Here is a 25307-nt window from a genome sequence, read left to right on the forward strand (position 1 = left end):
GCAGCTGAGAACCTTTACAAAGAGCGACTGCCAATCTAACCTCCTCGAGCCGGTTACCCGGGCAACCTAATATGCCTAGGCATAGTTTCGTCACTCTATCCTTTCCATAAATGATCGTTTAAACTAGTACAGTAATGCAAAGAGGTTTGCTTTCTAAACTCAGTTCTAGGAACGCAAGTGACGTCACGTACAGTCGTCCACAAAAGCTTTGTAATATGTGTCTCTGATTAATGCTTCTGTGACAGACGGGTGAACATTAATCAGTTTGGGCACAACCAGATTATTATTTGCCGTTCGAAAATTCCTTCCCAATATAACAAAAGGAAATCGTAGTTGGTATTTTGGATGATACCTAAACTACGAGAATTTGGTATATGGATGAATTCATTTAAAAGCACTGAATTTAGTCATCAATACATACTTACATAACTGTGTTTCGGATGGCACGTTAAACTGTAGGTCCCGGCTGTCTTTGAACATCCTTGGCAGTCGTTACGGATAGTCAGAAGCCAGTAAGTCTGACACCAGTCTAACCAAGGGGTATCGGGTTGCCCGGGTAACTGGGTTGAGGTCAGATAGGCAGTCGCTTATTGTAAAGCACTGGAACTCAGCGTAATCCGGTTAGACTGGAAGCCGACCCCAACATGGTTGGGAAAAAGGCTCGGAGGATGATGAATAAATACTTACATTACCATTTTATGGTACTTATACTGCAATCGAAATGTAGTTAAATGAAATTATTCAGATACCAAAAGTGCTAAAAATTATTCCAAATAATTAAACCCCGTTTTGAACCCTGTTTCCATACAAACGCCCCAATAAACCCAACAGTACAATACACAGCAATAGTTCACATTGTATGCACTGGAGCTAGCATACAATGCAGACATTGTGTTGTAAACAAAAAGTATCGAATACCTGACACTCACATACCCAATAGGAAACTCGTTAAAAATCTGAAACACTTTTTTGTATCGTAACTTGTTTGTATTGTTGTTTAGTTTTATTCAAATAGATTTGAAAAAGCCAGTGACAAAATCTATATTCAGTATTAGAGTATTGAGGCTGGGGTATGGTAATTTTGTTATGAAAATAACTGTTTCTCGCTAGTCCACCCAGGTTCTAGGGGAAATTCTTTCCGTACCCGGATAAAATATAGCACATGTAATTCAGGAAAAGTATAGTTTTTTTCAAATCTTTTAAGACTTTCTGAGCCTTCACGGTGCATACAAGCAAAAAAAGTATAGACAACATCGAATCGCATAAAACCTTGCACATTTACTTGCGAATCGTGACAAATTATCCGAAGCTGGAACAACCACGTTCACCATACCATTCTAAGTTGCAACTTTCTTTTCAACACGTCTATTCAAACATTCAACTAACACTCTACAAACACTTCTGATTGTCCAAAATCCTTCATTTACACTATCACCTTCGTTCATCAACACCCACGCCACGTAGGCCGCGGTTGAAAATATCGGCAGTTTCAATATTTTCTGCACAAGATATGTAATCCTTTGGGGATTTCTGCGATAGTACGTAACCTAGTCACGTTTGAGGCGTACCTACTCCTCGAGGCGTTTATGAGTCGTTATTGATATAAGTGCCTGTAAACGTAAGGCATGATACTAAATTCTTAGGTCTTTTGAGGCAATTATCGTAAGTCTTAAAGGGAAATATAGGTTTTTATTTGTTGTGTTGAAATAGATTTATTATAATTTGTTCGCATTAGATGCCGTGACACCGGTTTTTGATGGAAGAATGTGAACTCAGCGTTATTTATACGAGTTTTCTTATGTTTAAAAGCCCCAAACATCCGAAGGAAAACCCCGTATTGCCTGTCTATGTCTTTTCGAAATTAAAGATAGTCTTACGATTCCAATTCCAAGAAATAAAAATAAATACATTATTCGCTTACTTTAACCGTCAAATCACCGGATTTCACTCATCCCGATTACAATACGTACTGGCATTATAATCTAATAGGTACGTTCAATATTCCTTCGATAATAAATGATTGTATGGAATAAGAACATATTAGAAGACTCTCCAATTCTTTTGTTCGGTCTGCAGACCTGTTGGATGCGATCCGAGTATTACCCTAAGACTTACAGGGTCGGAATTCAGTAGGAAATATTCCTTGTTTAATTGTGCTTAAATATTACCAACCAACGCTCAATCCTTCTTCATGTGAGAGGAGGCCTGTGCCCAGTAGTGGGACGATAAAAAGCCTGTAACGTAACGTACCAACCAATTTCTCAGGATTTTATTTTTGGGTGAATTTCAACAGTGACTATTTTGAACATTTTGTATTTGTGAATGAATATTTTGGATAAGTAAGGTTTATTTGCAATAAAACATTATATCAATCAACCAGCGGGCAATTTTAAACACAGGTAAAAACGTTACGTGATCCAGAAAACGGTAGAATAATATTGGGACATGTAATAAATTTAAGATCTGACGACAAAAAGCTGGGCAACTAAGTTTGTTATATGAAAGAATAACCACCTTCCCAAGTCCCACCCTGTAAATCCAATATCATACGATATCAAAGTCTCTACTCGTAAGTAAATCATTTTCCCATTACGTGGCTTCCACAGATGGGATTAGTCCAAATGACCCTCCCAAGGTCCGCAATAATGCTTGCGTTTATCAAATAGAAGCCTTTTTCTATTCATCTTGGTGGACAACTGTTGAACGTGATTTTTTTTTCTCTTGAATAAGACCTTACGCTTGGAAAAACTTTGGGTCTTACAGTCTCTGACGTTTCGAAAGAACTGTTATAGGCTTTTTTGAAATTAAAATATGTAGTTGACAATCAATTAACATAATATTATTTATATTATGTTCCATCGTCTGCCCGTGACCATGGATGTTGTAAAGTGTAAAGGATCCGAAACACCGGGATTAAATAATATGAATATAACCGCGATAAAATCCATAAAAGTAGTTTTATTTAAATGTCTAATATTCGCATAAGTGTCAGAAAACAATATGTTTCATCGTGATTTGGAATCTAAGCAATTATTTTTTACTCTATTTTGACGTAAGTGTTTAGACATGAAAGATTTTTGTTTAATTCTAGTGGTTCCTAATTTAAAAACTTTAAAACAAACTATCTTTTCATCTTACAATATTAGTTTTGTTATCCTTGCTTCACGATAATTTAACAATTTCCTTAATGGCACCGATATCGAAAAGAATCCACGATTGAAGGTCAAAAATTTCGAAAATAGCAATACCCCAAAATATCAGTTTTGAGTGCAAGGTATTTGGCAGTTATTGGTTACAATTTTAGAAGCTTTCAGCGAGGGGCGTGTCCATCAATATACATGAGACGAATCGAGCTCAGTCTGAGCTGTTATGGAGGTGTCGGAATATGGCCGTTTTGAACTAATATTTAGGAATGGTATAGATTTATTGATTTCTGACATTCACGCCGATATTAGACATTTAAATAAAATTACTTTTAGGAATTCTATTAATCCCGACGGGACAGGATCCGAAAGATCCTGTAACAGGATCCATGGTCACGGGCAGACTAGACTTGGATGCTGTAAAGTATAAAGGATGACAAAAAATAATTGTGAATACGTAGTGCCTTTCTCTTTATGAGTTGGTAGAATTATGTGCTTGACCGCAATTCTGAAAAGTGTTTGTCAACGGTTCATCATGTATGTACATATTTTAGACAGACATATTTTAGATAAATCGTGGTGCTGTGTTATCCTCCCTGAAAAATGTTACACTTTATCCCGACTAAAATATTTCATTTGTGAAGCGGATAAAGCAGCAGGCAAGCTACTGCTAAATAAAACTCAGTTCACTCGAAGGCTTCAAGAATTTCAATTTATTTCCTACTTATCATACTGTATTAAAACTAATTCATACTTTAATATAGCAGCTGCTACCTGAAACCAAAATAAGCTTTCATTAAATCTTTATACAAAAATAGGATCGTAAGGGCCAGAATACACTGAAGTGGAGCAGAGAAAGTAAGATTTTAAGCAACCAATAGAATTTCGTTGTTCAAATATCTTGTCTCTACCCATTCAGCTATCCCTGACTGGAGAAATTCTATTAGGTAGTTGTTTAAAATCTTCTCTGCTCCGCTCTGGTTTGGTAGTCTTGGTATCAATCAGATTTTCAATAAGTCAATATCTAAGAAATTGGAAATACTAATGAAGTCTGCCAGTATGACGAAAAGTTGATGAGAATTACCATTTCATCCAATCCCATTTTTATTGAAAATATATAAAAGGTTTTTTACTATGTAAATGAAACTTTATGGTAAATTAGTAAGATCTATTCTTCCTTAAAAGTAGTAAATACTTACTTCTAGTAGTAGCTCCCTGCGTAATGAGAAGAAACCCATGCCAGTTAGAGCCACAAAGTCGTGAGCCAACTGGTATTGCAGACGTTTGATCTGTAAAGGTGAATAAGTGTAAATGTTTGCTACATTTTTATTAAAAAATCATCTAACCAATTTAGATGTCACATCAGAATTGCATAGGTATAGGCATCTTTTTATCAGGGAGTGAGAAGTACTTTGTAGAAAACCGGTTAACAGATCCATTAAGAAACTGTAATTCAGATATTTAAAACCAATTTATAAAGAATATAAAATGAAACTAAAGCTGAAAACGGATTCGTTCATGCTGGAAAGAGATCCAGCGTGCCAGATATTTTGTTGTGTCGGATGTCCGCTTGCTCAAGGCTACGTCCGTGACCTACGTCCTACAGTTTGCACAGCTCAGTAAAAATATCATTCATTGTTCAGATACCTATAGGTCATGTCCTATTACAGCTCTTTAACAGTAGGTAGTGAATTTACCGCGTGGTTTTTCCATGCGTAACAAAACCAAGCATATATGCGCGACATATTCCGACCGATGAAATTCTGTCGCGCGGACTTTAACGTCATTTCTGTACTGGACAAATTGTCGATGTCGCTCAGGAAATCCTTGCTTGGAACGCTGTGGGCCGTGTCTGAAGCTTTTTAAACTAGACTAAATTCTTGAACAAAAAATCCTTTACAAATACCTACCTCAACATTATAAGCGGCACTGGGACACGCGTGCAAACTCTTGAGAGCTCTCTGCGAGTGAAGATGTACGTCTGATGCCGCCAACACTACACTGCAGGCGCGGAATATCAACCAGCCGAGAGAAAATAAGAAGTAACACCGACTGATTGTTGAGCCGGAGGATTTGCTGGGAAAGATACAATGTTGTTATCTAATTGGTTAATTATAAAACTTATGAAAACTCTAGGTCTGGTATTTAAAAATATTTTACATTTTTTGAACCACACTAATATGAGGATTCTGCGAACTCGTTGGTTTATAATTTCCTTAATAATTTTTTTTTCAGTGGTATTAATGAGATATTTACATTTTATACAACGTAAAAAAGTAATAATTACAAAATCGATTTGAAATGAGTAGACAAACCGATTCATCAGTTATCATCATCAGCCACTTTTAATTTACCTTCTATTTTTACTTTACCTATTTATTTTTTATGACCTGAGTCGTGGTGGCCTAGTGGGCAAAGAACCAACCTCTCGAGTATGAGGGCGCGGGTTCGATTCCAGGTCAGGCAAGTACCAATGCATCTTTTCTAAGTTTGTATGTACTTTCTAAGTATATCTTAGACACCAATGACTGTGTTTCGGATGGCACGTTAAACTGTAGGTCCCGGCTGTCATTGAACATCCTTGGCAGTCGTTACGGGTAGTCAGAAGCCAGTAAGTCTGACACCAGTCTAACCAAGGGGTATTGGGTTGCCCGGGTAACTGGGTTGAGGAGGTCAGATAGGCAGTCGCTTCTTGTAAAGCACTGGTACTCAGCTGAATCCGGTTAGACTGGAAGCCGACCCCAACATAGTTGGGAAAAGGCTCGGAGGATGGATGGACCTATTCAATTTAGAGTGTGACGTCACATCGTGAGCATTTTTTAAAACCAAAATAAAATCCTTATAAAATTATTATAAGGCCTCTTTCATTCCCGAAATAACCCAAGTGGACAAGCGTGTCTCACCGCTGATCTTTTAATTCAAGAGCCTCGAAGATTCTAAACCGCCTATTGAAAATCTTCTTACAAATCAAATTCTTAGGGTCTAGTGCGGGTCGAACAAAAACCATACCCTTTTGAGTACCTTTAGATTAACTAGAGTGCCCAAAGTTACTCCTTAAGACCTTCTTCTATGGTCCAAGACCACTTAGAATCAGTTAAGAGTAGGTACTTAAATTTTACCTTTTTTGAAAAGTCAGTAAAATGAATTCTGAAGATGCTACTATAAATTTTGTCCTGTTTAGCCCTAAAGCCCTTCAGTGGCCCTAATTAAGTTATCTTAATTAACTATGTAAGAAAGTTTGACTTCATTATTTCCTTATCAGCGAAATACTGATTACGTAATAGTTATTAGTTTATATTATTATTTTTATGGGTTGTAGTAGTCGTGATTGGGTAGATTTTTGTTAGAGAAAAATAGGCCTTAATAGGAAGGTGATAAGGTGCATTTTGATTCAGCTAATTTAGAACAATATTTGGACAAATACTTTTATCAGTCTTCTTCAGTTTTCTTTAATGAACCTTTTTTTGTGTCTCCTTTTAGTCATGACATCTTAGTGACAGGTTCATTATAAATAGACAGACAGTATTTAAATTAGGGTAATGAGAGTCGAGTTTGCTCTGTTCACTCTTCAATGGAACCGATGTCATCTATTTTTCATTTGTAATCAGTCAAATAAATCATTTAGGAAAGAAACAAATAATAAATATAAATAAAAACTGATGTCATAAATGAAACTTGACAGAGTTTTTAAAAGTAACTTTAGGATAAAAAGTAATTTTTTGGCCTTTTGGATTCAAAGAATCCCTAAAAATTTTGTGTACTAAGATGTTTTATTTCACAATCTTTCGGTATTGGTCGAGTCACCGAGTCATTCAAAAACAAAGTGCAAAGTTTCGTAAGATAAAAAACATGTATGTAGGTACCTATACTTTTACGTAGTTTTACTAATTTCTTTGGATTATATAATTCGATACTCACTGTATCCCAAGATAGATCTGCAAACATATGAAGTACAAATTATTTATATTGGACAGTAACACCAAAGAGCCTAGATTTCGGTCCACCATGCGCACGAGTGTCGATTGTCGCATATACGCTTCCCGCAAACGACGCCATACTTGAATTTGTAAGTATAATTCAGTACCAAACTGGAAGTAAACAGATTGAGTATTACTTAATTGCAATTTCTTACTTCATTGGGTTAACCAGCTTCCGACAGCAGTTTCGAAAGTATCCCGTGGGAAATAATACCTAATTACTAATGAGTGCATTCAAGCAAACAAACAAATAAACAAATCCTTTTGCTTTGTAGGTAATCAAAGTATAGATAAACATGTGGTAAGTCACCATTTGTATTGTCATCCTTGTATTTTGAATAAACCTAATAGGATATCTTCTGGATAATTTATGTCGCAATACCACACCATTTACCATTATGGCAATCTGGTTAGAGCTTTACTGAACAGTGGACTTCTTTACAGCATGCTACTGAATTCAAAGCGCTGATCAAAGATTGTCTTAAAACAGTTACGACTTTGATGCTAGATTTAAATTAAAATATGAATATGGTGTAATTTAAATTGTGTAGGTACTAAAGCAAGTTAGATGGGTACTTAGTGACTTCAAGCTCAAGTTCTGTAGGAGCATGTTTATTGACCATCAAAAATGACGTTTACTTCCAGAAAAACAATAAGGAACTAGATTCCCTAAACACATAGTACGACATTAAGATAGGTTCAAATTGTGAATAGTTCAAGTTCTATCAGAGCATGTTAAAATGCAAAAATAAAATGAGTATATAAATAACAAAATAACGCAATAGTTTGTTCTCAATATAGAACACTCCTTAGAGCGGTTGTAGCAGAATACACAAAGCTAATTGTACTCTGCTGAAGACGTTAATGAGAACCTGTGAGCCTGTTGCTTATCGTTTTGTGCAGTTAAGGTGAGGATACACTAATAAGTTTGTGTAAAAGATTGTGTACTTTACCTTAGGTACTTTGATCACTACTGGAAAATGTACAATAACTAAAATTAAGGAGAAGTGATAATATTTTTGATCACCAACTACATAACCTACACAGCTGAAGAGTTTGTTTGTTCATTGAACACGGTAATCTCAGAAACTACTCAACCAATTTGAAAAATAGTCTATGTATCGAGGAAGGTTTACACTTTATTCGGTGTACGGAGCTTTCAATAACCATATGAGAGTGCATTCATTGAAAACACTGATGAAAGTTAGCCTAAAAATAAATAGAAATCATACCCTCTGTTTAGATTCAAATTGCTTCTCCACAGAGACGACATGCCTCACGTACAAATTGAGCCTATCGTATCGCGAGGATAGGCCCATGCTTATCAGAATGATGATCAGGTCCTGAAAGTTCCACAGAGCTGTCGCCAATTTGCTGAGCACGAAGATTGGTATGGCCTTCCATATGGTGTAGTCTTCTGTAATCAGGCAAAAACGGACGAAGATTATTATGATAGACATAAAACAGTTTTTTTTTGAAAAAATAGAAAATAGGGAATAGAACTGGAATAAAAGAAGTCAGCCAGATTATTATCCGAATGTCCCGGGCGATTTTAAAAACAGTTTGTCCAGAAATCTGAATTTCTTGGGTCTCGTTGTGTTAATCGACATAATTATATCAACTAGTATATTAAGTATTTCATTTAATGTGATTAGGTATGACACTTTGTATAATGTTGCATGGTTTGTTAGTAAATGATCCGTAAATTAATGTTTATAGAGTAAAATTATGAATTTATAGAAAATATCTCTTCTTTAGAGTATGGACCTTAAACGAACGCTGCAAAGACGTTTTTCAGAAAATTACAAGTTACACAAGGGATAAACAATAACAAAATACCTATCAAATTGCAGCAGAAATAAAAAGATAACAAATTAAATTGAAAGAATAAAGCAATTCTAGTAACGGGTGTGTCACTCAACTGTGACAGAAATTGTTCCAGAGTAGAATCTAATTTCTAAGACGTGACTGACAAAAATCAGACTATGTGACAGTTATTGTGGCAACTATTTTAAGGGCTATTCACATCGGCTCTGAAGGCGAGAAAGAACGGGAAAACTTGACAGAAATATTTAGCCATCGTATTTATAATGCTAAACAGGTTTACACCCGGTATAGTTATCGGCACGAATCTTGAACTCTGACCTACATCTGCGCAGAAGTGAGTGATCCTCACTCAGAGACATTTAACTTAAGTCACCGTGGGGAGGTAAATTATTTTATTTGAAAACCGCGACGATGTGAATTGCCCCTAATCCTTTTATTTTTATAACTTACGAGCTTTCAAAATAAATCCATGGGACAGTGTGACGTATCTATACAAGAACTCTTCTGGAGGAAATCCAACGCCAGTAGCAGATATCATGCTCAATATATGCTCAACTGAAATAAAAAATCAAATGAAAACAGAATGTAGATGGACGGTTATCTTGAATTCCATCAAATAAAAAAGATTGGTACATGGTTTTCTGTGTGGTTCTGCAAGTTCTGTGGTTGTTTCGAAACAAGTTACATTTTTCAAATTGGATAATTCACCATATTGGACATGATTCATTCTTTCTAACCTCTCTTCTTTCTTTCTGGAAAGATAACTACCTTTATTTTTAAAGTTGTCACTTAACAGTTGTAACTTTATTTTTTTAAAACTTAATTTTTGTTGAAACGATGACAACATCGTTTCGTGTTTTAACTCCCATGTTACAACACATACAAAAAGTAAGTTAAGCAAGTTACCAAAGCACTTGCTACCTAACGACCTATTTTGGCCTATTAAGATCTGCAGAGACTACTTTAACTTTCCCCAGACTTAAGTCAACTTGGCTAAATATAAACTTGCAGTAAACTAACCAAAGTTTTTCGTAAGTCGTCAATACTTTGGGCTTTGGCTTTGCTTAGAGCGCACTCTAAGGAATTCTAAGATTGCTTAATGAATACCAACTGTAAGCTTACTAGAAAGTTAAGCAAGAGAAAATTCAATTAGCATTCTATTTTGAGCTTAATCCAACAATTTCTTAAATATATTATGATTTAATTTAAGAATAATGCGTTTATTTTGATGAATTATAATCTGATAGTAAAAAGTTGGTTTATGACATTAATATTAAACTTGTAATAACTACGTTAAAAACACTTGAAACATTGTTAATTTTTGCTATACAAAAAGCAGTCATAGTTTACAGGCGCTTGGTAAAAGTCACGCTATTTCTAGTTCATATTCTTACAAAACCAAACCCAATCCAAACCCGGCTAGTGTCAAACCAATATACAAATCAAAATTATTCGCTCTAGCTAACATAAAAATTCCTCTAAAAAAAAAAAAAAAAATATACAAACCTACAGCAACAGAAACCACAAAAGCAGTTATATAAATAGTTCTCTTCCTTATTCTGACATCAGGAGGGAAGTCCAGAGCAGTACTGGTTTCCATCCTCAACCAGTAATTTGATAGACTCCGCCAGGAGTGCACAAACTTCGATGATAGGAACAGAGAAATTAATGCGTTACCGTAAAATATTGCGCCGGAGAGACGACCGATTAGACCATCTGAAAATGGAATTTGCGTTTTAGGGTGGAAGGGTCAATTTTGATAGTCAGTGTGAGGTAAAGATTTTTAAATGGTCATAGATTTTACAGCCTTTGTCTCCTGATATAATGTTAGATTAGTAGCTTTAAACTCATGTTTTGTTTTTTTAATTTTAGGTTTAATAGAAATGATCAAAAACTAAACTGTGTGTAAGTATGCACGTACGCCTGGCTTTTAAGGTATTTCAGTTTCCGTTATCGCAATAATGCTTAAAGTTTTGTTAGAATAAATAAATATGTCCATTGTTGTAGAGTCATCTAAAAGACGGACTTAGGTATTACTTTTTCCATTCACCATGCCAATTTTATTTTAGGCCTTCAGCATATTTTATGTCGAAGATCCAAACATACATTTACCGATCTACGTAATATACTTCGATAATAGGAGGTTTACGAGGAATCTTCAATCCCTGACGAGAACAATAGCACGAGGAATCACGTGCTGTACCTACCACGTGTAGCGAAGGAAGCACGTAATTATATGTCTCTCGGGATGCACCGGTAATGTTGTTAGTGCATCGATTTGCATTTCAAACTAGGGTAAACTAATGTTTTGTAGCATCTCGGTGAATAATAATTTTAGTCACAAAAGTGAAAAGTGACTAGTTTTTTAGTATAGTTTAAGCATTAAATAGATTTCAAAAGCTCATGTACTGATGATCTTTGGCTTCATATTTGCCATGAAGAAATACTGCAACTCAAATCACTTGATGATTACGTTAACTCGTCATTTTTGGCGTTCATCTTGACAGTCCTGCCCTCCAAAAATGGCTAGCAAAGTCGACAACTGCCCCATCAGGTAGTAAATAATTACAAAGCAGAGCAAAGCAAACATTTTAAACAATACTCACTATTAGATTAATTTCATATAAAGTTGAATATAATACTTACTATTAGAAGCACTCATAAGCCATTCTCCAAGCAGAGTCACAACTCTCCATATAGCCACGGATTCCATGACAACCAGCATTGAGAACAATATGAGACTCCAACAAAATGATATTGTGAGCCCATACCCAGATATACCGAAGAATCGAGCCTTGAGGAACACACTGTTTAATGTTGGTAGGAAGTCCTGAAAAAAGAGTGATTTAGAACTTGCAAGTAGATGCATTAACATGGTACAAAATAGTTTTGCTTTGAGCAAATCCTAGTGGTACCTATATATTTATTTTTTTTTACATAAAGTCCCAACCAAGATGACAACATTACCTTATTATGAAAAACGAACTAGTAAGAAGTTGACAGAACTTATAGTATTTCAAATACATATTATTTATTACATGTATGGTGTAACGTGTTTTTTCATCACTGCTTCACTTATTTTTTGATTTTAAGAATAACTATTTATTAATATCGTTACATAGTCCTACGTCTTTGAGACCTAGACTGCTGTTTTATTTCTATAAAACAATACAAATTCCGTGTCCTAGGACCAAATAAAAAAAATTATAGCAATCTTACGTCACGTTTCTTTTCATTTAAATTCTTGACCGAATTCCCTTTCATCTTACAGTACTATATTTCGTCACTTATTCCTCCAGCATTTGAATTTGTCAAGCTGAAAATTAAATTTTTTATTAGTATTTTATTAAGTGCGAAGTAGTAAAACTTTATGTTGGAGAATCGACGGTAAAGCAGCAGTTAAAAGTTTTTACATTTAACACCCTTTAGTGAGTTGAAACCCTTCCTGAAAGAAATACTAAGAGAAATTAGTTATAAGGATTTTTTTTTGTGCTGTTGTTATTTTGGTTAAAACTATTTTGTTCTATTTTTAAGCACATTATAAAAATCGCATCTAATAATTTGGGCTAAAATTGCTGTTAACAGGTGTTTGCCTGTATAATTATGGACTGAATTTAAAGCATATATAGCAAAATATACTCACATATTCAATTCTCTTTGTCAAAACTACAAATAGTTTACACAGCTTAATTTCCATAAAATCCACACATTACTGATAAAATGAACCATAATATTCCTCTACATTTTGTAAATCATCAATAACACATTTTACTTTGTCCCAAAGAGCCCACATTTATTATGAAAATTATTGTTTTACACACTTCAATCGCATGTTGGGAACAATTATTGAAATGTCTAACAAAAGTTTTCTACACAACGAACATTCATAGAAATGTAGCCTTTATTCCTATTGTAATACAGACGAATATGGCATGAATTTGATGTCGAGTGTTTTGTTTTTAACATCTACTTACGGGCAATTTAGTGAATATTTCTCTTTATTATAGGTTACAATTTGTTCAGGCATAATTTACTGTTTTGTAGATGTTATCAATATATGTTTACACAGGTCGGGATTTTTAATGAAGTGCTTTACAATGTAGTTATTATAGATGGCAGGTATTTATTACCATTATGATATGTTTATTAAATGTTTTATAGAAAATATATGTTTGAAGAGTTTATTTCGCCCAGAAAGACAATGGATGGACTGTGTAAAGATGATATGGCTGAGAAGAATATTACTTGTGAGATGACTTGGGACAGAAAAGTATTTGAAAAGGAGACATGCTGTGCCAACGCCAAATCAAAATGTATGTAATTTCAGAAGGTTGATCCTGTAATTAGCAACAAAACAAAAGATCAATAAAGCCCATATTTGAAAAAGGAATTAACGTGTCAGATGAAAATAATTGAATTGAATGATTTTAAAATAATTACAAATGAAAGTAAAGACCAACATTGTTAATTGTTTTTTATTATTGTGTCAAATGTGAAAACAATTTATTTATACTTTTATGTTTTTGAAGTCCTTTTGTGTCTAAACGGACAGACACTATCTTTATAATCTTATCACCGGTTTTTTTTTTCTTTTATTTTTTAAATTCACACAGGTTTTCCTTCATGTCATAAAAGTATTTTGTAACTTCTAAATGTTCAATATAATAATTGGGATAAAAAGGAAATGTGAATAAAGCAAGCAGTTCAGATGTTAGTAGCGTTTAATGCAATCCCATCACTGCCTTGATCATCAAACTGAATTAGCACAAGTTCATAAGTTATTATTGCTCCTGCCATCTGTAAAATAAAATATATATTAGAACCACTAACTACTTAAACTATTGACCTTAAAGTTACCGATATGTAAGAATTATCAAATTAAATATATGTAGCCCATACTGTTCAGTCACCTTAACAAAGTTCGTGAAATATTGAAAAACAAATGCAAACCAATAGATTTTTTATGAACTTGATCATGAAGAAAATAGCAGTAATTTTTATTCCACTCGCTCGCTACTTAAAAGGCCATAAAACCTACGTTTTCATAAATCACCGAACCGAAACAATTCACATATTTATCAAAGACTAGACTTAGGGCCTAACATCTAACGAGCTAGAATAAATTATACCATTCTAATTTCAACTATATCCCAACATCATAAAGTCCAAATTTGTTTAAAATGAAATCAGGAACAAAAATAGTTCCACTATCTAAATTGTTCCAATCAATTTTAACTTCTGTATCATAAACATAAAGTTCAATTTCCTCTAAATCAGAATCTAGAACAAAAACGATACCTGTAACAAAATAGTTTTGTTTAGATGGAAGAAACCCATCCCGCTTAGAGCGATGTAATCTTTAGTAAGTTGGTCTTGGAGTCTCTCTACCTGCAAGAACAAATGAACTTCTAATTGCGGTTACGTGAACCAAATGGATGGCCTAACGAGCTTCAAGTTTTCTACATTTGCAACGTTTTTTTTGGGCAGTTTAAGACTAGTTAGGAAGGTTGTTTGTAATTTGGTCAGCTTTGAATTGTTTAGGACTGACCCAAATGGTTTTGATACTAGAGTACCAACTCCCACTTCAGTGATGGTGACTGTCAGTTGTCTCAAAAAGTTTGCTTGCTTATACTTCTCATGAATATCTTCATTGGCAATCATTAATTTGCATTTGCAAGTCAAGACAAAAACTTTGGTCCTAAGGTACGAATGCTAATTTAACATAACTTGGACACCGAGGATGAATTTGGTCATAATTAATTATTTAATTTGTGGATTTTGTAATTTTGTGGCATCTTAGCGGTGTAGAATAATTTTAGTAACATTAATGGCAAATAGACCAGTTTTGATAACAAATAATAATATTAACAGCTTACCTCAACATTATAACAATGAGTTTCATAAGTATAAAGATGATTGAGCGCTAATTTTGAGTGAGTATTTACACCAGATGCAGCTAATACCACGCTTAACACTCTGATACATAGCCAAGCTAAAGATACCATGTAATATACCCCTGTCAGAAAATCTGTGGACATCCCTTGCCTAGAAAGAGCAAGAAAAGAAAACATAAGCATAAAAATCCCATCGATATACATTCATACAAGAATTTAGCATTTATATCAAGGCAAAGTTTTGCAGTAAATTTTAAGTGATTTAAGTCTTTCTGACCGGAATGCGACTGGCACTATAAAAGTAGATTTAGAATCATATTGTGATACTATATTAAAAATAATAAATACGTTTTATTAAATACTCATAGTGTTGTTACATACAAAGCTATACAGACGTTGGTCACTTGTTAAAAAAATCCATTACAGTCTTAAAGAGTCAAATGTCTGTATCTTCAATCATAATTTTAATAATTTACACTAAAGCGTAAATACAACTACAGATAAATCTTCCGATATAAACTATATCACTTACGTAATTCCCAGAAACATTTGCAAGCATATGAAATAGAAGTTGCAGGAACAAGACAGGATGATAATACCGCCGAGAGCGACATCAATTTTGCGGACCAGCATCGCTTGCTTCACGTACGCTTCTCTTATCTTGCGCCAAGTGTACACTTTTACTGCTTCCACTTTCTGAAATATATTTCATATTAAAACAATAAGAGAAAGTATTTTGGAATAGAAATATAGCAGCTACCTCGTATTTGTATTGATGAGAACCTTTTTATACTATGGCAATGGATGACAGCCATTGCATGTAGGTACGGTTTAAGCAAATGACAGTGCTTTTGCATCCAGTTTTTATTTTGTTACCTATTTATATATAAAAAATGGTCTAGTCTTGCCTTTTGTTGCTTTAAATAAGGTTCATTTTATTTTTGTTTAATTTCTATAAGAATAGTTTTACCTTATCAGAATCCATATGCTGCTTTTCCAATTCACAAAATTTGGCCAGACATTCGTTGAGTCTTCTATACCTTGAAGTTAAGCCCATACTGATGAGTACTATCAGCTGGTCTTGAAAATTCCATAGAAGAGTTGCTATGGTACTTATAATGACTAGAGGCATGGCAAACCATTCCGAATAGTCCTCTGGAATTTTAAATAATTTTGGCGTAATATATTGTATTTTGGGAGATACTTTCTACAATATCAAAAAGCAAAAGTTAATATTATAGGCATATTGGGCTTGTAAAAAAAATGCTGTTTTAATACCTTTGATAGCTGAGCTGGCTGCGTGTGATAGACAACAAATGATATCTTCAATGTGCGAAAAAGTACATCAACAAACAAACAGTACTTACGTCCCATAAAAATGAATCCATGTGAAACTAGAACATATCGCTTGAGTATCAAAGATGGCGGACAGTCAAATCCTACTGATGCTAGTATGCTCAGCGCATGTTCAACTGTAATACAAAAAAAGTTGAAAGTAGAAAACTCGAACAAGACTATGGGAAGAATGTGATTAAAAAAGAAGTTTTCATAAAAATAATATTATATAGTACTAGTTCTCCCTCTGGTTGTATACCAATTATCTGTTTATTATACAATCAGATAAATTAAAAGTATTGTGTTCGATTTCAAGGTTTGCTGCATACTGGCCTCCGGCCACCGGCCACAACCACGAAATTGGCATATTTCCTGTAGTTTACACATTATACTATACGGACTCACCGCTCACGTTTAATACCTAAGATTTGTGTGTAAATAAACTTGTAGATTTCAAGTAGGCTAGAAGAATAATCAATTCATACGCAGTTTTAAAATTACTTACAGAATGAACAGAACGTCATAAGACCAGCGACAAAAGACATGCGACATTTCAATGTCTTATCCACCGGAATTTTAACACCAACAGAGCGTTCCACTTTACCCCATACTCCAGCTATATCAGTTCTCCAATTGTAGTAAAGTTTTGAGATCAGCACCAGGGATAGTATTGAAATGGAATAGAAGATGGTTCCTGCTAGGCGGGCTGTTACGCTTCCTAAAAAAATATGTTGAGTTAATTTTAAGTTAACGTTCTTCGATCGTATCAAAAATATTTTGATATAACTTTCATATAATAAACTAGACGAGACATTATTTACCTGGGCACTATTCCTTACAAATATTTATTTTGGTGCTTTGGAACTTGAACTAAAGATTTGGAAGCTAACTGTCAACTGCACCTGCACAACTAGTTTTTATGTATTTTATATGGAATGGTTTCCGTTCGAAATATCGGCAGCTTGCTTCCAAAAGCACAACACTAACACTGCAGTCATCTTAAGTCTTCTTATCATCAGAGCATAGTTTATTATAAGTTTAATTTCTTACTAATCCGAGTAGGTAAATATGTATACAGAATACTCACGATGCCCACTCATATCTCTAGCAACGCCAGCGAGTGCTCTTATAACCTTCCAGATAGCCAAGACTTCGATGATGACCAAAGAACCCAGTATCAGAGTGCTCCATATTAAGCTAATGAACCTCCTGGATCCGAATACACCGTAGAAGCAAGACCAGTGGAACACCTTTTCTATAACGTCTAAGAAGTCCTGTGTAGACAAAAATAATAATGATGAATTGTAAATAGAATAATACCTAAGTTTATTTTATGGGAAAACCGCTATGGGTTAGCAGCGTGAAGGAGCGTCACATTCCTACTGACTAAAACCCATCATGTTATTTCTGAAACCCTTTATGTATCCAGACTGCGGTAACTCTTTCGAACAACCCCGCAGCCCTGCCAGGGTTATGGAAATACTGAGTATTATGTTATCGAAATCACTATCAAAGGAAGAATAATAGAAGAGAAGGGTTAGTACAAAATAATTTTGATCAAATTAAAGTTTTAATAGGCAATGTATATGATGTCCATTGCAGTAGGTATTAATAAATGAATTCCTAACAAATAACTTAGAAAAACAAAACTTACATCATGAATCGGTTGCTGAGGTAAAAGCAATTTGTTTTGGCGCAAAAATTGTTTGAATTCCTTGCTCGACATTTTTCAATGCAAAGTTTGTACATAAATACATGAAATGAATTTAAAGTATGCTCATAAATCTATTAGCTCAGTTCAATGGCAACACGGAAAGAACTTATTAGAATGAAAATGATAATTGATTTTAGATATGCTGTTATTGGTTTCAATTTTAGAATAAACGACCAGTTTAGTTTGAGCTCTGTTATATAAATATAGCTTGTGTTATGAAAAGCTGATTGTTATTGATTTAATATTTTACCTTAATATGCTGCCGGTGCTCTGGAAAATGTTTGTTCGTCTGCTAAATGTTGCACAGTTTTCTTGCCTTCATTTTTAGATATCTCCCAAAATCACCACAATCTTTTGTTTGAACAGCAAAGTTTTTGGACGTCATAATTAAAATCACAGCACAACTAAGTCCAGGATCTATCTCTGATTTCTAACAACTGTGTTAGTCAACGGAGAATAAATTAAAGCCGAAATTTAATACTTCCTCTTATTTAGATTTTTTAGAATTTTAACGTCAGGCTATCTTTGGCGGGGCTGCGGGATTGTTCGAAAGAGTTATCGCATCCCTGGTACATAAGAGGCCTACGACGGAACACGACGGTTTTTAGTCAGTAAGAGTCTGACACTCCCTCACCGCTGCTAACCCATAGCGGGAGGGGTTATTTGATGATTTTAGACGTCATGAAAAAAAGCTATCTTTGGCAGTAAAGAATATACATCAAAAAGTTTACATATGGCCCGAAGGACCAATTTACACTGGTCTCACTATTTGCGAAACAAAACACGCGATACGATCGTCGGATTTATTTTTATCAAATACCTGAAATCGTGCATTTAATGACGTTTTGAATATTTTATTCGAAACTTATGGCACTAACAGCTGGTATACGTCACGATGACTGGAACTTTCTAGAACGATTTGTGTGCATTTGATATTGATCGGGGATTTTGTAATGCGGTTTGTTAAATTTCAACGGAAATGCTGCTGGAATGCTATTTTTTGAATTGGTTTTATATGATTTTGACTTTGAAATTCATACTACAAAGTGTGTTCATATTGCCAATCACCATATCCTTAACGGCCTATGTGCAATGACTTTTATTTTTAGATTTTCTAAAATGATTTTCTTGAACGTTTGATCACGTAAATTAGTATTCTTTGGCTTAGCTTAGTTGTGAATCCTTAGATTTTAACACATTTATGATATTATGAAAACAATATATTTTTCTTCAGATTATGTTAAAATATTTCATCAACTAACTTAATCGCATTTTGGTAAATACAGACAGAAATAACAATTCTGCATGTTTTTATAGACTTCATTAATTAACTTTTATAACCTAGAAATTGAATTCCGGGCCAGGATAAGCAAATAGTAGCTAACGAAATTATACGTTAGTATGGCCACTCTAGCCACTAAGCTAGTACAAAGTCGTTGAATATATCTAAGGCGTCATACTTATTTATTTAATTTCTTCTTTATATTTGTATAATATATTCTACATATTTGTATAACGCTAAACCTAACCCTACTGTCAAGTGTGCTCACCTATACATATAATGGTAAGGGGGTAAATAAATGAAACAACAATAAAGCTGAAAATCTATACTCCAATAGCATTTTTAGTCAAATTCAGTTGAACATCATCAGTCCCCTGGTCATCAAATTGTATCAACATAAGTTCGTAAGTGATTATCGCGCCAGCCATCTGTAATAACAAATCGGATTAGACATAATTATTGTAAGTCCGAAAAGGAAAATGGTTAATAGAAGACAAAGATACAATTGTTTTGGAAAAGGTTAGCGAACAATTTGTTCGTTAAATGAGTTTGGTTATAATTAGATTGGATTTAAGATAGAGGTAATGAAAGTAGGTGGTAATCTTTTTGTGTCTACAGATTAATTGAGGGGAGGCCTACGTTCAGCAGTGGACGTCCTATGGCTGAGATGATGATGATGATTAATTGGCTTTAAAAGAAATGGTTGCACTTAATATACTTGACTATAGTAAATAGGAGAGGAGATACTTGACCTGAAGCAAAATACTTTTGCTCAAATAGAAAAATCCCTTGCCGCTCAGAGCTACGTAGTCTTTAGACAGCTGGTCCTGTAGACGTCCCATCTGTAACATGAAACAATCTGTTATTGCATTATCCCAAGCTATTATGCCCGAGTTCTGGCCAAAACCTTATGCAGGAAAAAAAGAGTTTCTGAAAAAAATAAATGAAAAATTGCTATCATCATATTATTATCAGCTTAATTATATTCGGAACGGATGTAACAGCGAAAAGATGAAGATGAGGCGCAACTTTTGGATGAAGGCCTCCACCAAGCTGGGAGGATTTGACCATAGTCACTGCACTGGGCCATTTGCATTGTAGTGAGAAAAAATTGACATCACCCACCTCAATATTGTAACTATGACTGTCGTGAGTATAGATGTGTTTGAGAGCTAATCGGGAGTGGACGTTGATGTCGGAGGCAGCTAGCACAACGCAGATGACTCTGAAGCAAATCCAGCCTAATGACATGAAGTAGTAGGCTGTCCTGATAGGCTCGCTGGCTTTGCTCTGACTGTGGACAAAAATGCAGAAGGTATGGGGTATTAAAAAGTGGCCTTTGTTCGTCTTCTGTCTAACTGGATAAAGCTGCGTACCAGTGATGCTACATGGAGCGACAGTCAATTTGACCTTCACAACTGATTTACCTATTAGCTCTGTTAGGGGAACGAACGAAACTGTTCTGTCTTTCCTGAAAAACTTGTGTTTTAGCACTCTGAGAAGAGCTTTTCCGAAGTTTCGTACTTTTCGATAGTTTGAATTATTTAAGATGATTGGAAGTGGCAGCAAGTAATTTTTTTTTTAAGACTATGGCTGTCTGTCTGTGTGTTGCACTTCGTTATTAGCTTAATCTTTATAGTTAGCCGCTGTACATTTTGCACAAGGCTACTTTTTATTTAAAATATATGTCACCAATTTCATAAATCGCTTAGCAAACTATTGTCTGTTTATCTTAAAAATCTGAAAATTGGCTGGAAAGTAACTTACGTAATTCCCAAAAATAACTGCAAACATATAAAGTAAAAGTTGCAAAAGCATGACAGTATAATGATGCCGCCGATGGCATCGTCCACTTTGCGAACTAACATAGCTTGTTTCACGTAGGCTTCTCTTAATTTGCGCCATGCGTATACTTTTGTTGCTTCGTTTTTCTGAAACAAAGGAAAAGTGTGAAGTTTGGAAAAAAATAAACAAGCCAGGATGCGGGATGAGGGCAGATGAAAAACGGTTTAAACACTATTAGATATGGCCCATGATTAATTTATGGACAACATTATAAAATACTCCAAGTCGTGGTGGCCTAGTGGGCAAAGAACCAACCTCTCGAGCATGAGGGCGCGGGTTCGATTCCAGGTCAGGCAAGTACCAATGCAACTTTTTTAAGTTTGGATGTACTTTCTAAGTATATCTTAGACACCAATGACTGTATCTCGGATGGCACGTTAAACTGTAGGCCCCGGCTGTCATTGAACATCCTTGGCAGTCGTTACGGGTAGTCAGAAGCCAGTAAGTCTGACACCAGTCTAACCAAGGGGTACCGGGTTGCCCGGGTAACTGGGTTGAGGAGGTCAGGTAGGCAGTCGCTTCTCGTAAAAGCACTGGTACTCAGCTGAATCTGGTTAGACTGGAAGCCGACCCCAACATAGTTGGGAAAAGGCTCGGAGGATGATGATGATTATAAAATACTTCAACTTGAAGGGGAGTTCTCGAATTCCCCCGATTCTCTTCGCGTCCTGAGTGAACTCCGGATACGGGAAGATATCCGGATAAAAAGTAGCCTATTTTCTTTTTGATCCCCTATACTATCTGTGTTAAAAATTGTATATAAATGCGTTCAGTAGTATTGTAAAAGCACAATGGACATTCTTATGGCACTTATAATATTAGTAAGGATTTCGCTCATTACTTTTGTAAGGATTCTCTTAAGGTGAAAATAGTCTTAAAGATTACCCAATAGTACCTAGAAACACGTATGAAGAACTAGTTCTAGTTCGATCTAGTCGCGGTTACCCTGATTTCCCTTGAGCCCCATAAGTTTCAATATAACAGTCCACGTGAGATTTCAAGATGGATTTGTTTTGATACCTATAAGCTGTTGTAATTATTATTGATGAATTGTGTCTGTTGATATTGAATTAAAACTTAATTTATTTTGAAATGTAATATCAATTTGAGATTGCAAAACTATATAGTGAACAGACATGGAATATATTTATTTGATAGACCTGTTAGAATTAAAGAGATATCAGATTAAATAAAAACAAAACAGTGTTAAATAATGCAGCTTAACATATTTATGGAGAAGTTTTCATGCATCTATAGCTATGGATAGCACAGCAACAAACTTTGATAGGTGTCATGAGAGCAAGATACTGACAAAAAAAAACATAATGAAGATAGAAAAAAAAACATTCAGGAATCAACTTCACAAAGCAAATCATCTACATAGAACCCCCAGAACATCTGTTCAGAAATGCAAAGAGCCTGGCTCAATGATGTATTTGTCACGAAGAGGTCCATTACACCCCCCCTCCTCACCCCCATGTTGATAAGTACCGGCATTTATTACTGGAAGCCATGGAATAAATTCAGACAGCTTTATTTGAAGTACTGGTGATCGGGGATTATGGTGTGTACCTGGTATAAGAAAATGCATGCTCGTTTTATATATTTTATACAAATCATCTGGTTTTCTCATAGCCCTTTTGAATTGTAGGTATTCTTTTTATGAGAAAATAAATATTTTAAACTATAATTGTGACTTTTCTGTGTTTTTTCATTTACAACATAAAGGCTGCACGAAATGAGCCATTTGGAAAACATATAGTTTCCCACTAAGAGTCTGATACTCCCTCACCGCTGCTAACCCACAGCGGGAGGAGTCATTTGATGATTTCCCGTAAATAAGTAAATATACATAACCTTTTTTCTGGATGTGGGGAATAGTTCCTACAGACGGGTGTAACCGCGGGAATAGGTAGTATGTTAATAAATATAGGTACATTATTTTAAGCTTAACAATTAACTTCATGGCTCAATAAATGTCACAAGTCTAGTCAAAGGTTATTGATCTTAAAATAGATTACTCAAATAGTTTCGCCATCAAAACCACTATGTAGAAAGGTCTAGTGAACACGGAAATTAATTGATTAATATTGAAGGTGGGCTTGATATAGACATTTAAATTGAATTATTGAGAACACGACTAAAACCATATGTACATTGTACAATTACGTAGTGATCCGTGATCGACAGCCGTGATTGGAAGAAAATGGATGAAGTTGTACACAAGAGTTGACTACGTTTATTATTTTTGACAGAGTGTGAACAAAAAATATAAGTACTCCTAACCTAAAGTTATCTATCAGATCAAATTTCTAGCTGTCAAATTATTATCCCCATCTAAAAACGCTCTTCTCTAACTTGTTGTTTTTCCCTGGCCTGAACTGTCCCGCTTCGGGCCCCCTGGAAACTTCTAGTCTTCCCGATTCATCTTTACATCCCTCAATCCTTCGACTTTTTTTTAAGACAATACTGACAACTGCTACGGTATTTTTGAAGAAGTAACAAATCCATATCTTACTTTATCAGAATCCATCTGCTTCCTCTCTAGTGCACAGATTTTCGCCAAGCACTGGTTTAGTCTGCTATATCTTGAGGTTAGACCCATACTGATCAGTACTATTAGTACGTCTTGGAAGTTCCATAGCAGAGAAGCTAATGTGCTCATGAAGATTAGAGGCAGGGCGTACCAGTCGGAGTACTCATCTGAAATTTTTATGATAAATGCGTTTATTTTCTTCTTAAATAGATATTCTATACCATTCAAAAATAATAGGCATTGCACTAATTGTTTGCCCTCGCGGATTGACTTCTTTAAACTACTTTTAATAATACAGATTTTATTGACACATTTGATGTATTTTCTTTTGACCCGCCTATCAAGCCGGGATATCTAGCGTGGAATGTACTTACGTCTTAATATCATAAATCCATGTGATATCAAAACGTATCTCTTTATTATCAAAGCTGGCGGACAGTCCAGTCCTATTGCAGAAACAACACTCATAAGATGTTCCACTGGAAAAGAAATCAATTGTGAAATCAGATACATTATCTAAAAGAGAACAAGTAAACATTATATCGTTGTCACAAAGGTTATTCTAGAAAAAAAGAAAACCAAATTCCCTCTTGACTACATAAATGATAGTATTTGAGATAACGATTAATATGTTTACTATCATAATTACGTACAAAATATCAACAAAGCTGATTTCAAGAAGACAATTATAAGTAGACACTCACACAATGAACACACGGTCATAAATCCTAAGAAGAAATACATTCTTCTCTTCAAGGTCTTATCAGGCGGGGCTTTGACAGCCATGATCCTCTCAACCCTGGCCCATAACGCTGATAGCTCTCCCCAAGATCTGTACAGCCTTGATGACAAGACCAGGGATAAAATTGCTATGGTGTAGAAGATGGTCCCTGCTAAACGGGCTGTGACGCTCCCTGTAAATCATCAAGAGGAAATAATAGATAAGTGGGAACAAAAAATGTATGATATTGGATGCTTTAAATGTTCTCACTACGGGTAAATTCTAGGTTTGTTTAAATTTCAGTACTTCTTCTCCTAAAACAGTCTTCTCATGATCATATCTAAATCATGTTCTTGAACTCCTTCGTCAATTCAAAGTTTGAATATTAAATCATTAACTCTTCTGAAATTCTCGTACGAATTGCATTTGTATCCAGGCGCTTAGGTATGTAAACCAACTTACTTTGTCCAGCAGTATCGATAGCCCATCCAGCGAGTGCTTTTATGACCTTCCATATAGCTTGACTCTCCATGAATAGTAGCACTAAGAGTATGAATCCACTCCAGGCATAGTTGATGTGTCGCTTGGAACCCAGCACTCCGATTAGACAAGACCATTTGAACACCTTTTCCATGACTGTTAGAAAGTCCTAAGTAAAAGTGAAATTATTAAAAGCTTTATCATCAAAGGCGCCTACATAATAGATGTTAGGTCTCTAAAAGTTTTGTCCATTTTGGATCTTGGTGGAAGCTTTGAAATAATTTCACTCGTGAGATAACATCAGATCGAGAAATATGGAAGGGGAAGACGTACTACGCCAAACACAAGTAAGAATTTGTGATAAGTGCAGTGAGAATGATGTGGAAATAAGTCCTAATAATTGGTGCCAGTATTTTTGTCCTTCGAGATGAATTAAATAGACTATACTTACGTCATGATTTGGTTGTTCAGGCAGAAGTAGATTTCCATCCCGAAGAAATTGTCCGAACCCTCGACTTGACATTTTAAAAAGTATAAATTACAAATCACTTAA

General features: G+C 35.0%; 3 protein-coding genes across 3 annotated transcripts; all 3 read right to left on the reverse strand.

Moving 5' to 3' along the window:
* Nucleotides 1–3863: 3863 nt before the first annotated feature.
* Nucleotides 3864–12306, reverse strand: LOC124644943 (gustatory receptor for sugar taste 64a-like). The gene is made up of 9 exons (XM_047184642.1): nt 12167–12306; nt 11594–11777; nt 10454–10663; nt 9398–9502; nt 8353–8537; nt 7062–7231; nt 5054–5219; nt 4343–4432; nt 3864–3917 (listed from the first exon to the last, which is right to left on the reverse strand). The coding sequence occupies exons 1-9, from the start codon at nt 12209–12211 to the stop codon at nt 3864–3866; spliced, it is 1209 nt and encodes a 402-aa protein (XP_047040598.1). The 5' UTR covers nt 12212–12306.
* A 1344-nt stretch (nt 12307–13650) lies between these two features.
* LOC124644954 (gustatory receptor for sugar taste 64a-like) lies at nt 13651–17902 on the reverse strand. The gene is made up of 9 exons (XM_047184652.1): nt 17831–17902; nt 17264–17450; nt 16682–16894; nt 16209–16313; nt 15812–15996; nt 15374–15537; nt 14824–14992; nt 14246–14335; nt 13651–13744 (listed from the first exon to the last, which is right to left on the reverse strand). The coding sequence occupies exons 1-9, from the start codon at nt 17900–17902 to the stop codon at nt 13652–13654; spliced, it is 1278 nt and encodes a 425-aa protein (XP_047040608.1). The 3' UTR covers nt 13651.
* A 1584-nt stretch (nt 17903–19486) lies between these two features.
* LOC124640236 (gustatory receptor for sugar taste 64a-like) lies at nt 19487–25307 on the reverse strand. Its single transcript, XM_047177917.1, has 9 exons — nt 25206–25307; nt 24737–24923; nt 24258–24467; nt 23928–24032; nt 23536–23720; nt 20940–21103; nt 20298–20466; nt 19925–20014; nt 19487–19600 (listed from the first exon to the last, which is right to left on the reverse strand). The coding sequence occupies exons 1-9, from the start codon at nt 25275–25277 to the stop codon at nt 19496–19498; spliced, it is 1287 nt and encodes a 428-aa protein (XP_047033873.1). The 5' UTR covers nt 25278–25307; the 3' UTR covers nt 19487–19495.

The sequence above is a fragment of the Helicoverpa zea genome, chromosome 2 (genome assembly GCF_022581195.2).
Source record: "Helicoverpa zea isolate HzStark_Cry1AcR chromosome 2, ilHelZeax1.1, whole genome shotgun sequence".
Taxonomy (NCBI): Eukaryota; Metazoa; Arthropoda; class Insecta; order Lepidoptera; family Noctuidae; genus Helicoverpa; species Helicoverpa zea.

Excerpts from the sequence above, each read along its gene's own strand:
- LOC124644943 (XM_047184642.1), bottom strand. The coding sequence starts at position 12,211 with ATGAAAGGGAATTCGGTCAAGAATTTAAATGAAAAGAAACGTGAC. Across the intron at positions 9,503-10,453 it reads TGTGGTTTCTGTTGCTGTAG|TTGAGCATATATTGAGCATG; the intron begins GTTTGTATATTT and ends TTTTTATTTCAG. Across the intron at positions 7,232-8,352 it reads AATTTGAATCTAAACAGAGG|TTTGGTACTGAATTATACTT; the intron begins GTATGATTTCTA and ends GTTTACTTCCAG.
- LOC124644954 (XM_047184652.1), bottom strand. The coding sequence starts at position 17,902 with ATGTCGAGCAAGGAATTCAAACAATTTTTGCGCCAAAACAAATTGCTT. Across the intron at positions 15,997-16,208 it reads TGGATTCATTTTTATGGGAC|AGGACTATTCGGAATGGTTT; the intron begins GTAAGTACTGTT and ends TTAAAATTCCAG. Across the intron at positions 14,336-14,823 it reads CTCATTGTTATAATGTTGAG|GTAGAGAGACTCCAAGACCA; the intron begins GTAAGCTGTTAA and ends TTGTTCTTGCAG.
- LOC124640236 (XM_047177917.1), bottom strand. The coding sequence starts at position 25,277 with ATGTCAAGTCGAGGGTTCGGACAATTTCTTCGGGATGGAAATCTACTT. Across the intron at positions 24,468-24,736 it reads TATCGATACTGCTGGACAAA|GGAGCGTCACAGCCCGTTTA; the intron begins GTAAGTTGGTTT and ends GATGATTTACAG. Across the intron at positions 24,033-24,257 it reads TATGACCGTGTGTTCATTGT|TGGAACATCTTATGAGTGTT; the intron begins GTGAGTGTCTAC and ends TTTCTTTTCCAG.